This window comes from Phascolarctos cinereus, unplaced genomic scaffold (genome assembly GCF_003287225.1).
Source record: "Phascolarctos cinereus isolate Bilbo 61053 unplaced genomic scaffold, phaCin_HiC Scaffold_5;HRSCAF=322, whole genome shotgun sequence".
Taxonomy (NCBI): Eukaryota; Metazoa; Chordata; class Mammalia; order Diprotodontia; family Phascolarctidae; genus Phascolarctos; species Phascolarctos cinereus.
Window position 1 is genome coordinate 448,393,063 of NW_027555958.1, and position 14,599 is coordinate 448,407,661.

Genomic DNA, 14,599 nt, shown 5'->3' on the forward strand with positions numbered 1-14,599 from the left:
GAAAGTGCCATGTCCCCACTGACTGTCTATCCTGGAACCACCTGGAAAACTCTGTGTCCCCTGGCCGCAAAGTGGAGTTTTCTACATGGACTCTACCACCTCCCTCTGCCCCCTTTCCCAGCCCAGGCCTGGAAGACACCCCCCTCTGAAGCCCTGGTACCTAGGAGAACCACCCCCACCCCTTCATTTTTCATGGCTGGGCAAAATGAGGGCTTCCAACCGCAGCACACACACAAAAGGCTTTCCTGGATGGTGGCCAGGCAGGTCAAAGACAGAGAGACTTAATTAAAACAAAACGCAAGCAGTAGCAGCAAATTGGATTCTGAAGGCTCTAACTCTCTTTTAAGCATTCATTTTGCGTTAGCTTTGATAATGAGCAGAAGAAACAACTGAGGGAGGGGCCTCAGTGGGGGCCAGAGACATACCTGAGGGCCAGGCGTGGAGGTGGTGGCAGAGGCCCCCAGGACGCCCCTCCAAATAGGGTCCTTTGGGGGAACAAAAGGACCAGTCACTTTAATTTTTTTACAAGAGAAGAATGGTTGGCTCCATCAGGGCAAGTCCCTTTCGGGCACCTCCCTTCATGCCAAAGGCCCCCCATCCATGAACCTACTCAAAGGGAGAGAGAAGTTGTGTCTCAGCGGCCTCCCTCCCTCTGGGTCTGCAGTGACTTGCCCACGAGAGGCAGGGGAGGAGCAAGTGCTGGGAGGCAAGGGGCTGGGTGATTCTAGGCTGGGCAGTGCAGTGGCAGAGTGCTGGGCCTGGAGGCAGGAAGACCCAAGTTCACATACAGCCTCAGACACTTTCCAGCAAGTCACTTCACTGCTGTCTGCCTCTGTTTCCTCATCTGTACCTGCCTCCCAGAAGCTCATCTTTGTAAAGCACTTAGCATGGTGCCTGGCGCACATATCAGATGCGAAATAAGAGCTCACTGCCTCCCTCCCTCCTCCCTCTGACGTTCTATGCTTGTCCTTTGGACCATCCTTCCATCCTCTCTTCCTACACATACACACTCTCTCTCTCTCTCTCTCTCTCTCTCTCTCTCTCTCCCCTTCCCCCTCTATTTTCGCCTGTTTTCCCTATGGTTTTAACACTCACTAACCTTCCTTCTGATCCTGGCCAGGTCACAGTCTGAGCCTAGCTCTGAGCCTCAGTTTTAGCATTTACAAATTGGGCACGATAACTCTCTTGAGCCTGTAAGTACATCACTTTGTAAACCCTGTCGCTTCCTAGACACGCTCCATTTCTCAGCACCAAGACTGAGTTCCTGGAGCCCTAGGGGCCCACTCTATCTGCCTCTCCTCTGACATCCACACAAAGCTGATCCCTGCCCCCGACTCCCTGCTCCATGCAGCACCGCCCAGAAAGGCGACGACTCCGGGAGAGGGTGATGCGGGGCCGGCTGTGCACGCCTTCCTGTGGCTGCTCTTTCCCTCTCCTCCTATCCTCGGTGTGTCGCCCACACTTGCTGTGACTCCACCTATGGACGCCTGCTCTACAGGGTTTAATCATTAACGATTCACCCCACATTCTAGCGTGAGCCCTGTGCAGACACTGAGGCACTAGAGAACATGGTTTGCTTTTGGAAGACCGTGGATGTCACAGGACTTTTTTTGGTGAGAGGCCGCTCTGAGGGCCGGCAGGCTGATCGACACTGGGACTGGCCTGGATGGCCAGGGGGGCCGCCTCTGGCCTGGGGTAGGGTTTCCTTACCGTGTCCCTCTGGAGGGCCTCAATGGTCCTCTTGTGTTCGTCAACTGTTTTCTGCACGGCTTCCACAGCAAGACGGACGCTGTTTAAGGTGCTCCCGATGGAGGCCACACTCTGAGGAGAGAGGCAGAGTGAGTGTGGCTGCAGCCACATAAGGGACCCCACCGAGGGCCCAGCATTCCGCTGCACACAGATGGCAGGGAACCACGAGCACTGAGTGGCTTCCTGAGCAGCAGCATGAACCAAAGGCTCAGGTGTATGACCTTGGGAGGTCACTTCTTCCTCTAGAAATGAAGAGCTCAGGCTCTAAGGCTCCTTCTTGCTGCTCTGAATCTATGATGCCAACTTCTCAATTTGGAATCAATCACTACTCCAGGCCAGGCGCTGCCTGAGGACCAGCGTCATCACGGGCAGAAGGATAATACTGCTCATGCTCTCTGTGGAAGGGACATCTCACACCCTTGGTGGTCCTCGCCCTGCACCTCGAGGGGAAGGTCCGATCGGCCATGTCCATCCTTGCCTGTGCCAGCCCGGGCTGGGCCTGGGGACAGGCTCCAGCACCCACCTCTAAAGGAAGACTGTGCCAAGGAGTCAGGGAAGAGGAAAGTGCCACCTTGGAAGGTGAATTTTGCTCATGTATTAAATTGGTGACAATCACGTACGGAATGTGTGGCTAGCCAACTAGGGGACAGCACAGTGCAAGTGCACAGGGTCTAGAGTCAAGAGAGCCCCAGTTCAAATCCAGCCCCAGCCACTTCCAGCTGTGTGACCCTGGTCAAGTCAATCGACCTCTGGATGCCTCAGTTTTACCCCTTCTGTAAAATGGGGATCATAAATAGCACCTACTTCACAGGGCTATTGTGAGAATAAATGCAGACACTGTTTGTAGAGTGATTTGGAAACCTCAGTGTACTATACAAATGCTAGCTCATGTGATGATGATGATGATGTCACATCCAAATTGAGAATTCTGACAGTGGTCGGTGGCCGTCAGCTTGTGGCTGATCTCGTTGCTGGTGGCGTTTGGTTGTTTCAGTCTGGTCTGACTCTTCCTGACCCCATTTGGGGTTTTCTTGGCAAAGACACTGGAGCGGTTGGCCGTTTCCTCCTCCAGCTCATTTTACAGATGAGGAAACTGAGGCAAACTAAGGGTTAAGTGACTTGCCCAGCGTCACACAGCTGGTAAGTGTCTGAGGCCAGATCTGAACTCAGGGAGATGAGTCTTCCTTGATTAAAGATAAAGGTTTCAGAGTGAGTTCTGTTAAAACCACGTCTACAGGCCACGTCCTACTTTATGACTGACCAGGGCTCAGTGCTGTCAACGCATGGGTCTGCAGGAAGTGTCTCCCTGCTGGGGTCCTGAGGCCACATGGCTCCAGATGTACAAGCACATCTCAGAAGCTTCTCTGGGCCCGGCTCTCATGCCTCAGTGACCCAACCTTTACTCTGAGTGGCTGAAGAGCAGGCCTGCAGGTTCCCTACTCTTGCTTTCCTGGTGCTTAGCAAAGAGGGTAGTGGAGGGGTTGGACAGACGTTTAGTTGTGAACGAATTGGAGTTTCACGGGCTTGAATTCATCCATGGGTGCTTCATTCATCTTCATCTATATAGGGCCGCAGTCAGTCATTTATTAAGTGCCTGCTGTGTGCCAAGCACTCTGCCAAGCACTGTGTATACAAAAAAAGTCCCTGCCCTTAGGGATCTCACAGTCTACTCTCGAGGGAGGCAACGTATAAACTATGGATCAGGGAGCTCTAGATTGGATAATCTGGGGATCAGAGGACATTATCAATGCTTTGGTCCGACTCCCTCGTTTGAGAAGAAACAGGCCCCGCCCATGGCTACCCAAAGTCCAGGACACTGCCCCTGTGGGCTTACAAATAAAAGCTGGGATCTAGGAAATATTTCACAACTTTTTAATCCAGCTGATTCATATATTTACTGAGCCTCTATTTGGTGAATGAGGCCACCCTCTGAGGGCTGGCACAGAGGAGCAGGGTGTGGACATGGATGCCTTGGTCTAATGGGTTAACTCCACCTGTCTCCACCATGCCTCAACCTCCCCATCTGCTACTGTGTGGCCAGGACGAACTCTGCGGGCTCTCAGAGATGCATGTCTGTTTGGCACCCAAATCCCAGTCCATTACGGGCATGTGAGGAGTGGTGTGTGAATGCCCCTAGAAAGCCACACAAGTGATTTTCTGGGCAAAACAGTCTGTGACATGTTCTTTTCACTTGTATCTGCATTCAGGGCCTCTGATCTTCCATTTGGGAAAATGCCAAAAAGCTTCTGTCTGTCAGAGCGTAAATGATGATTAAGGCAAAGATCAGAGAAGGCAGAAGGCCAGGCAGCTCTAATCTTTGTTCTGGGAGGGGATGGCCACCCCCACTTCCTGCTCCTTGTCTTTCTCCACCATTTCTGGTTCTCATCCTTAGGGGACTCAGTTCCCTCCTTGGTCTGCCATTTGAGGCCTCCCAATTTACTGCCTTCCCATTTAGCCTGCTTCATCATGACCCCAAACTGCCTGGCAGCTTTGAGTTCTCTATGCCTTGGGGAGACAAGACCATGCACTGGAAGGGGCACTGCATTTAGAGCGAGAGGACCTGGGCTTCAAGCCTAGGCTCTACCTAATCGCTACCTAGGTGACCGTGGCCAAGGCTCTTCACCACTCAGCCTCAGTTTCCTCATCTGTAAAATGAAGCAGTTGGATTGGACCAGGGGCCTCTAAATGAGTCCATGTTGTTCCCCAATCCCGGAGTGTATCCCACCTCTCTTTTAAGCCTCACTCGGCTGCCACTTCCTCGAGAAGCTTTCTCTGCCCCCCTTAGCCCTCACACAGGCCCCTGTCCACTGTGCACGTACATAGATGGTCAGGTCCCACTGGGGCAAAGAATAAATCTTGTGTTTAAACACACCCTGCTTGAAGCTATAATTATATGTAAGCTCTGATGACTGGTTGCAGCAGGAAAGATGTCGTGTGACCGGAACAACAAGGTAGGGCCTGGAGTGGCCCACGCTGCGTCATGACTCCTACCTGGCCCCCACCCCCTTGTAGGCCCCAGACTGTGTCTCTCCACCTCCCCAGCCCTCAGAGGGTGCCAAAGGGTCTGCAGAACTGAGCTGGTGAGAGCCAGGGAGCAGGTGGAGCCGTGGCCAAGGCCTGGACACTGGGCGTGGGGTTAGCCGAGTGTCTTTACCCTGCAGCACTCAGGGGAAATTACACTGCTACCATTTTCTGGAAGATCAAGGGATGGAAGGAGGCCTCCCTGGTGTGCGTTTGGGTGGCTTTCAAATGGACAACCCAATAAACTCCTCAGTAAAGATGCCAGAGATCAAAAGCTCATCCCCCCCCAACCCCGAAGAGGCTCTTGGATGACAGACACCCAGCAGACCTAAGGGGGTGGAGCCCTTGAGACCCAGGCTGAAGCTGTCTGCTGCCAATCAAGGCTGGAGCCAATGATACAAAAGTCTTCCTATGACTCTCCTGAGTAGAGCTGGACTTCAAAGAAAACTGCAAGAGCCCAGCCTTCCTGAGAAAGACACATGGGAGCCCAGGTTTATGTGCTTACCTTCTGAAGGCCCTCGACAGTGGCAGGCAGGCTAATCAAATCTGAAGCTGATTTGATGTTGGCTTTGAGGCGGTTCACTGTGGAAGTCAACAAAGCAATCTGAAAAAACATGGAAAATACGAACCTCTTTTCAACAACTCATGGCCTCAGGCACCACGTCCCTGCCCCTGTGGGGCACTTGCCCCCTGCCCTAGGGTCTGTAGAGGCCCAGGACCCCACCCGACCTCACCCAAGGCTTTGGCCATGTCAGACTTCCTCACAGTCCTTGAGCAGAAAGGTGCTTCTGACCTTCACAGTGGAACCTCCAGGCAATCTGGAGGGGTTTGTCTGGGCATAGAACCACACTCAGGCTACTTTTGATCTGTGTGTGTATGGTGTCTAGGTGGTCCAAGTGGCAATCATGCTGTGCAGGAGGAACTGTGGAGGACCCTGGAAATCTGAGGGAATGGGAGCTTGGGGGATCTCACCCTGCTGATAGCATCTGCTGGTTCAAACAAACATGCTGTGGCAGACCCCCAAGGAGCTCCCAGACTTGTGGGCTCAGCGTCTACAACACAAGCACCCATAAACAGACACTGCGTTCAAAATAAAAGGCAGCTTCCCCTTTCCTCTTTGGGAACAGAGTCAAGTCCTTGGCCCTCATCAGACCCCATCTGGCGGATGGGGTTCAGCTCCTAGCCCCCATTTCAGGAAGGACAGTGACAAACTAGAATCAAAGCAGAGAAGCGATCTGTTTTCTGGTGTCTGAAGGGTTGCCCTGAGTGGCCTCAATGGACTGAACTAGAAGAAAAGGTGAGAGTGGCCAAGAGAACCGAGATCTGATTACAGTAGAGAAACTCTACTGTCAGAGCTGAGCCAGCCTCTCCCAGCTGCCGGCTCTGTCCAGGCTGCCACCACACTTCTGCCCGCTCAGGCCTACACCTTCACAATCACCCTGGACTGCTCCTTCTCCCTCCCTTCTCCCACACATCCCTCCCCTGGACTCTTCGCCCACACAGCCAGCCGTCCATTCAGGTCCTGGATGCTTCTGCCCTGGACAATTACAACAGCCTCCTCGTTGGTCCATGTCACTCCTCTGCTCCAACCTCCCTCCCCTGCCTCATTATCCATTATTCTCCTTCACACCCTTTCTGGGTTAGCCAATGGGCTCCTTCCCGTTCCTCCCATGAGACTCTATTTGCCACCTCGATGCCTGGAGTGCTCTTCTTACTCACCTCCACAGAGCTTAGTGCAAATTTGATTTTTTTTTTTTGATGAGGCAATGGGGTTAAGTGACTTGCCCAGGGTCACACAGCTAGTGAGTGTTATGTGTCTGAGGCTGGATTTGAACTCAGGTCCTCCTGACTCCAAAGCTGGAGCTGTATCCACTACACCACCTAGCTGCCCCTGCAAATGCTATTTCTACTAAGTGAAGTCCTTCTGGTTTCCACCCCACTGCCCTGCCCCTCAGCTGCTGGTGCTCCCCCCTAAAATTACCTCATATATATACGTGCTGCTTCCCCTTACAGAATGGAAGCTCCTTAAGGGCAGGGCCTATGTTTTCCCCCTTTGTTTCCCCAGCACACCTGGCCAAATGACTGGTTTAGCATTTAATAAAAATCTGACTGATTTGTGTATTAGAGAGGATTCTTGAGGTAGCATGGTGGAGTGAGCTGAAGATGGATTCAGGAAGACTTTGGTTCAAATCCTACCTCTGAAACTTTTAGTTGTGTGGCCCTGGGAAAGTCACTCTGAGCCTAAATCTCCTCATCTGTCAAATGGGGTTCATAACAGCCCCTCCCTCCTAGGGCTGTAGCAGAAGTGAGGAGCTAAGGCCGGCCTTCATCATTTCTGGTTTCCTTTGCCTTCTCAAGTCTTACTGAGAAGATCCAGAAGCTGTGTTTGGGGCTCTGCAGAGGCCTGTCCTGGAGGGCTGGAGCTCAGTTTCCTTGGTTCTTTCTTCTGGTGTATTCCACGGGCTGGCAGGTTACCCTGGCACCTCACTACCAGGCTATCCCCGTATCTGGGAGAGGAAGGTGCTGCTGCTATGACCTGAAGGCAGGTTATATTGGTTGCATATCGATTAGATGCTTCCAGGAGCAACGCTCCTGCCTCTGCACTGGCATAAGCCAAACTCTGAAACGGGAAAGTCTCACCTGAGCCAAGCTCTGGTGTGCCACGGGCTCCCTACCTTGCCCCTTGCTTCTGTCCTCTCCCACATGCTAGGATATGAACAATGCATCTTATTGTAGTGGTAGCAACTCCCCCAAAAGAATTTATTGAGCACCTACTATGTATCCAGCCCTGTGCTGGGACCCTGAAGATAGAGGAGGAAGAGAGATGGACAATCCCTGGTCTCAAGTTGTGGGAGGAGGTAATCTACAACATACAAAGAATAATTTTGCCCTCAGCGGGACAGGGCTGACTCTATGCACAAGGGAGTCCAGACAAAGTGTAAGTGTAGACACTACAATGATTATGCAGCCCCACTGCAGGTTAGAAGGAAGAAAAAAACTGAATGAGGTAGGAAGACTTGAGTGAACTTAGAAGAAGGAACAGAACTGGGAGAAACTGAAGGGAGAGGAGCTGGTAAGAAGGGAATTTGGGCCAAGAAGGAGAACCCACTGAGAAGCACGAAGCATCGGAAAGGGTGCCAACAAGGAAGGACAGAATGTGGTTACTCCAACACCACCCGATCCCCGGGGTAACTGCTTCCTCCAGAGAGCTTCTTCCCTGAGGAAATCTGTGGCCAGTGAATAAGGCAGGCCCCAGCCTCAAGGGCCAAGAAGGGCAGCAGGTCTCTGCTCAGGGCACAGAGGGACCGTTTGCTAGTGCCCTGGAGTGGGACTTAGGAAGCGGGCCAACAGAGGCATGTGGAATGCTTGTGGCCTCCTGGGGACCAGTGTAGCTGCTACCATCTCCACCAAATGTAGTACAGCTGCCGGGCAGGTCTGCCACTCACTAGCAGTAGGTGACCCGTTAGCCTCTGGCATAGCTCCCAGGACAGCAGACCCCCCCAAGGGCTTGCCACTGAGTAAACGGGAGCGCCACAAAATTTAATCTGGACACCAGTTATGGGGAGCACGCTGCTGTCTCCTAGTCGGGGTGGCAACTCTGAAGCCGACTCCTCTTCCACCATTCCAAATGGGTCAGAAAGCAGGCCTGGAGGGGCAGGATGGAGCCTGCTCCATCCTTTCCCATGAATATCTCAACGGCTTCATGAATGCAAGGTTCTAAAAAGTGGAGCTCATTGAGAACATTTAAAGAAGGAAGGATCCCATAGCCTGAGCCCAAGGATGAGTCAGCCAGAGTTGCTTAAAATAAAACTGCTGTGCACATTATGAGACAACTTGATGAGCAGGAGTGAAAATAGCCACAGTGGGCGATCCCTTGCTAATATGTCAGCGCTTGTCATACACTGCAAGCTGTTTTCTTTGCTTCTGCTCTGCAGAGGAAGCAAAGCCCTTCTGACCCAGAAAGCCCGAACGGGCCTGAGCCCGAGAGTCAGTGCCTTTCACTGCCTGGGAGGCTTGGAAATGGTCACAAATGAGGACACCACCCCGAGCTGACCTCAGGTTCACGGACAGACTGCATATTGTGGAAGAGGCCTTAGACAGCCTGCAGTCCAGGGAGTCTTAACCTGAATGTTTTTTGATCACTGTATTTCTCCTTGTAATCCTATTTGTTTTACTCATGAAAAACATGATTTGGAGGAGTCCACAGGCTTCACCAAGATACCCAAAGGGGAGTTTGTGGTGGAGAAAAGGTGAAAAACTCCTAGATTTAGTTCTAGCCCCTTGTTTTATAGATGAGGAAACTCAGGCCCAGGAAGGCAAAGTCATTGGTCCACGGTCCCATGGGCAGAAAGTAAAAAAGCCAGGATATAAATGCAGATGGTGTGACTCCAAACCAGCCTTTGTGCCCCACCATCCCCAAGCCTTGAATGTGAGGGGACCACAGGGGGAGGGATGGGGAAGGAAGGTCCTGCAGAAAACCAGGAGAGGCTTCAGGGTCGAGGGAACCAATGTGAGAGCTCTGGGGACAACGTGAGACCCTGCACTAGATCAGCACTGGCTGCTCTGACCTGTGGCTCCTGTCCAGGGCCCATCAGGCTCCTTCCCCTCTCAGCTCCAGGCTGGGCCTTGGGACCAGAATCGAGGCTTCCTCTGCAGCACACTGGCCTCAAGAGTGGGTCTGTTTGAGGTCAAAGAAGAGCGGGCTTGGGACTGCCCTCTCCCCACTTCACAGAGGAAGTCCTGGGACAGAGAGGGCTTTTCCGACATGAGGCACAACTGGCCAGGGGCCAAGCTGGCTCTGTAACCAGGTCCTGGTGCCTGGGAAGCTGAGAAGCAAATCCCTGAAGCTTGGCCAACATCCGAGTTTCCCTCCTGATCATTCCTCTTCCAAATGACAATCTCAGGGGAGGGCAGCAGAAGGGGGAGGGGGCAGATGACAGGGAGGGTGCTCATTTCTGGCCTGGGCCCCCTGGGCCCGCAACAGTGCCCAAATGGCAGATTCTGATCAGCTCTGAGGGCACCAAACAAACCCAAGTTATTTTCCTTTTTTTTTTTTCCTTTTTGGTGAAGCATTTGAGGTTAAGTGACTTGCCCAGGGTTACATAGCTAGTAAGCATCAAGTGTCTGAGGCTGGATTTGAACTCAGGTCCTCCTGACTCCAAGGCTGGAGCTCTATTCACTGTGCCACATAGCGGCCTCAACAAACCCAAGTTAAACACAACGGGATGCTTCTTTTCTTACTCAGTGAGTTGTGAGCAAGTGAGCTCTGCCCACTCCTCAAACCTGGGGGCGACCCTGGGCAGTCATTCTCAGGACTCCCTCCTGCCCTGTGGGCTAGAGGGAACCCAGCACCCCTAGCTCTGGAGCCCCTGCTGTCCGACTGCAGCTGCTGGCTCTGCGTTACACCCTCAGGCACAAGGTGCTAGCCTCCTCCGAAAAAACGAATTAAAGAGGGTCCTCCTCCCAGCCTGGATGCAGCATTACAGCTTGGGAGGGAGGGGGCACAGGGCAGAACAGCTTTGGCTGCATTGGAGCCCAGCCTTTTCACATTTCATGCCAGAATCACTGAATCTCTGAGTTGGAAGGGACCTCAGAGACAACCAGTCCAGGCCGGGAGCCTGAGGCTATTTTAGTAAAAGGCAGTTTTTGAAGTCCATGCAATAGAATAAGCTATCATTAATAAAAGGTCTGTCCCTAGTATTCAATATCTGCAGGGCATCTATCATTTTAACGATTTACTTTTATTTGGTAATTAAATTGCTCCAGGAAAGCACCTATAACTCAAGAGCTTCTAAATCCCAGTAAGACGTTTGGACAGCAGACCATACCGCTCTTTGGTAAAATCCTAGAAAATACATGAACACTGATCTCAGAACACAAATCCTGGTAAATCTAGGAAGAGTTGAGCAGCGTGCAAATGCCCTTCCAGTTTGTTATTTCATTCCTTGGGATCTGGCTATCTCATTCTGAGCAGGATACTTGTTTCTGTGACCCTGGGGCAGGTCCACATCAACGCGGCATTTCAGGCCCTGGCCCTTGGGGGGGAGGGACACCTTTTACACTGACCTCATCCCTCCAAGCCTTGGAAGGATACTTCTGTCTTTGTCCACAGACAAAGGTGAGTGGCAAATTAGGACAAGGACATGGCTACTTCAGGCTGATGGCTTGCTTCTGCTAACTGACCCAGGTTAAGTCAGATGACCACAAAACTTGATTTCATCTGCATTTGCTGAATCATCCAGATAAGAGGCTGTCTCCACAGCCTGGGCCTTTTCTTAGCTATGGGCAGGGAGCTCTAGAGCAGTGGAACCACCCCCCTTCTACCTGTTTGGTCATTTCTGTGATGTTTATCCAGACTTTGCTCAAGCCCAGGTCTCCAGATTCAATCTTCTCCAGCTGCTTTTGTTTTCGGAGGAGGTCTTCATTTAGTTTGGGGATCTCTTGGAATGAGCTTTTCTGATTAGATTCCACTAAAACCAAAAATAAGAAGGATCAGCAATAGCAGCCAGTAATCCCTGTGACCCAAAGATGAGTGAACGTCAGACGACCTAAGCAGGGGAGAGCTGGGGGGCACAAGCAAATCAAACATGGGCTGAGAAGCATCTCCTATCCTTGGAGAGACAAGAGGACTTACAAAGAGGAGGGGGAAGAGTGCCTGGGGGTTCTGGTCTTAGCTCTGCCACCTCCTCCCTGGAGGTTCTTAGTCCACACACACTCTCTCTCAGAGCCTCAATTTTCTTTTTTTTCTTTTTTTTTTTTTAATTAGGCAACTGGGGTTAAGTGACTTGCCCAGGGTCACACAGCTAGTAAGTGTGAAGTGTTTGGTCTGAGGCCAGATTTGACCTCAGGTCCTCCTGACTCCAGGACCGGTGCTTTATCCACTGCTCCACCTAGCTGCCCCTATAGCCCCAATTTTCTGAAGTGTTAAATAGGGATAATTTTGGCCCTGCCTACCTTACAGTACCTGTAAGGACCTGATCCAATGAGATAACATCTGCAGAAGCACCTTGTGTGCTCCAAAGTACAATACAAATGTTAGCTTTTTCCTCTAGGCCTTCAAATGTGCACTATTAACATTTAGCATTTTATATCACACTGTCCTTATGCTCAGGACAAAGGTGGGGAGAGTCATCACTTTACCACATGACTTAGCTAAACCTTTCCTATCTTTTCCTCGCTAAGATCTTAAGCCTCAGCTGTAATCAGCCTGCTCACCAGCCACACTGGCCCATAAGCAGGGAGGGGGCTGAGAATTCTGACCAGCTCAAATTAGATTTGGGCCTGGCTGGGGGAAGGGTTTATCTTGGACATCAGGTCATTGAGAGACACGTAGGGCAGTTTGCAGGGCCTTTGCTTTGGGAGTTATGAGGCCAAAGTCTTCTTTGTTGCTCTGTTCATAAAGGATGTGGGGCCTCAATAACCTACAAAATGAAGACAGGCTACGAACTGCACTTGTACTGAGGGTCACCTTCTGCTTGATTAAGGCTCTTTATAAAAAAGAAGACACTGCTGTCTACCTGAATGCCAGCCTAGAGGTCAAAATGGAAGGAGGGGGAGGGATACAGGGAAGGAGAGATGCAAAGACACACCAGCTAACTCGTGGCTTGATACTTTGGCACTTTTAAGAGACCTTCAGGATGCACTGGGCCAGCACCAGTGAGCTCTGGAGGACCCACATCGTTTCTACAACTTTAAGTGACAATTTTCTACCCAAACAGCACTAAAAATAACTAAGACAAATGAAACATGCACATCCCCCCCCATGCCCTAGCACTGCTTGCATGCTCATTATTACATGTTAACTCTTAACAAATTGCTATAAAGAGCCAGCCAATAATATACTTTGAGGAAACACCTCCCCAAATCTTCACAGAGAGATGGAGCAAAATGTTAGGTAGTGCAATGAATCAAAAACCTGCGACAGAGTTTCTGGGTAATTAATAATCAATTTACTAATTAGGCTAGTTAGTAATCAATAAATTGGTGGTCAGAGGTTTCTCTCAGTCACCAAAGACTCCTAACGGAGATATCAAATGCTTTCAATGTTTTTTTTGAAAAGAAATGCTCCTGATAGGAAAAATCAACCCTGATTGGTGGCCATTTAAATGAAGAGGGGGGCTAAAAACGTTCACCTCTTCCTGCTGAGAATGCAGCTTGATCATGAGACTTAGCAGCCTCTGGCAACCCACACAGAGAAATCCACCTCTACCCAGACCACTCTGGTTGGTTTTCTCCTCCATGAGATGGGTCACCCTAAATTCCAATGGAGGGGTGCAAGGACATGGGCTTATTCCCTAAGGGCAAGAATCTACCTAGGTTATATCCTGTTTACACATCAAACAGAAGTAAGGTCTCCTAGTTGGGTGAGGTCCTGCTCAAGACTGAGGAGCAGGTTCCCAGAGGATTAGGGCAATATCCTCTATCAGCCATGCCCTTCAGAGAACTGACTGACTGACCTCCAGGGGCTGGTCCCTGAATGAGGAAATAAAAGGTCTGGATCCTAATCAATAATGAGTTATTGATACAGTGGAAAATAGTAATTTCTCTCAGTAGAGAAGGGAGTCGAAAGTAGTCAGAGAAGCTAAATAAAGCACTATAAAAAGAAAAGGTAAGGGGGTAGGGGAAGGGCAAGTATACCCTTACATTTCACCACCAGCATCCTTTAACAAGCCACATCAGGTGAGGGCTCCACACAGCCAGCTCGGTGTAGCAGAAAAGGAATGTTGGCAGCCGAGAGTGGGAGCCTTGGCCAGCTCTGGCACGAAGCAGCTGTTTCTTTAGGCAAGTCAAGTCACCCCTGACTTGCCGACCCCAGGCTGAATTTTGGTTCTTCATCTGTAAAATGCAGGTCCTGAGTGTTATGAATGCTAGGGTCCCTTCCACCTCAGAGAAGCAGATTGCTCACATTTGTCACCTTAAACCAATGCAGTGAGCCTTTAAACGGATTAAGCACTGTGTGCCAACCACTGGGCTATGTGTTGGGGATACAAGGCCAAAAGAAAACCATGCTCCAGCCCCAGGAGCTCACCTTCCATAAAGGTATCTCTACACCCAATCAATACAAGGTAGGAGTCTCTGGCCATGGGGTGGGAGTAGGGGAGGGCATATCCAAGATCAGAACAGGGGTCGTGGTGTGTATTTCAGTTACAGATAAAAAACTATGGCCCAAACACTAGATTCTTAATCCTGTGCCCCAAATGCCTAAAGTGGTTCACACCAAATCCCAATGAAAAGGATGGCAATGTGAAGTCGATCAGACAAGTCTCCCTCTTCCATGTTAATCCGGGCTGTGTTCCTGCCCCAATGGTGCCCTGGCTATCTGAGATGGGCTCATAGGATCCTGGTTTGGAGCCGGGAGGGATCTCAGCAGACACCAAGTCCAACCTCCTCATCTGACAGGGTGGATGGAAATGACTTGCTCGAGGTAACAAAGGAGTCAGCATCAGAGGTAAGATGTAAGCCCAAGGCCATTGGCTCTTTCCCTTGTCCAATGCTGCCCACTTTGAGAAGGTTATCTATTGAATTAGATAAATATTTGGGCATAGTGTCAAAAACCAGCCAGACACGCAGGCACAGGTAACCAATGGGCTAAGAAGGAGTCTCCAGGCCGGCTTGGTGAGTGCTATATAGCGTAAGGCTATACTGATCCTGATCCCGAGTTGGCATGGAGTTTTCCATGCACCAATGACATTCTCTTCTGGGGCCATGACAGAGCCAGGCTCCCAATCACAGAATCTGAGAATGGGAAAGGACCTCAGTGGCCTTCTATTCTATGCTGAACCCCCAAAAAGAACCGCCACTAGAACGTGCTGGTCACGGGGACATCTGG

General features: G+C 50.9%; 1 protein-coding gene across 8 annotated transcripts in view; it reads right to left on the reverse strand.

Annotated features, from left to right (window-relative positions):
- EFCAB14 (EF-hand calcium binding domain 14) overlaps positions 1-14,599 on the reverse strand; it is a 37,726-nt gene that overhangs the window by 17,848 nt on the left and 5,279 nt on the right. For 5 of the 8 annotated variants that reach the window (XM_020987665.2, XM_020987660.2, XM_020987666.2 and 2 more), the window contains exons 3-6: positions 11,095-11,240; positions 5,276-5,374; positions 1,711-1,821; positions 426-485 (exon numbers count right to left, since the gene is read on the reverse strand). In XM_020987665.2, the coding sequence (XP_020843324.1) occupies positions 426-485; positions 1,711-1,821; positions 5,276-5,374; positions 11,095-11,240 (416 nt within the window). The remainder of the gene's footprint in view (positions 1-425; positions 486-1,710; positions 1,822-5,275; positions 5,375-11,094; positions 11,241-14,599) is intronic. The other 3 variants (XM_020987663.2, XM_078156618.1, XM_020987664.2) reach the window with 1 other exon arrangement.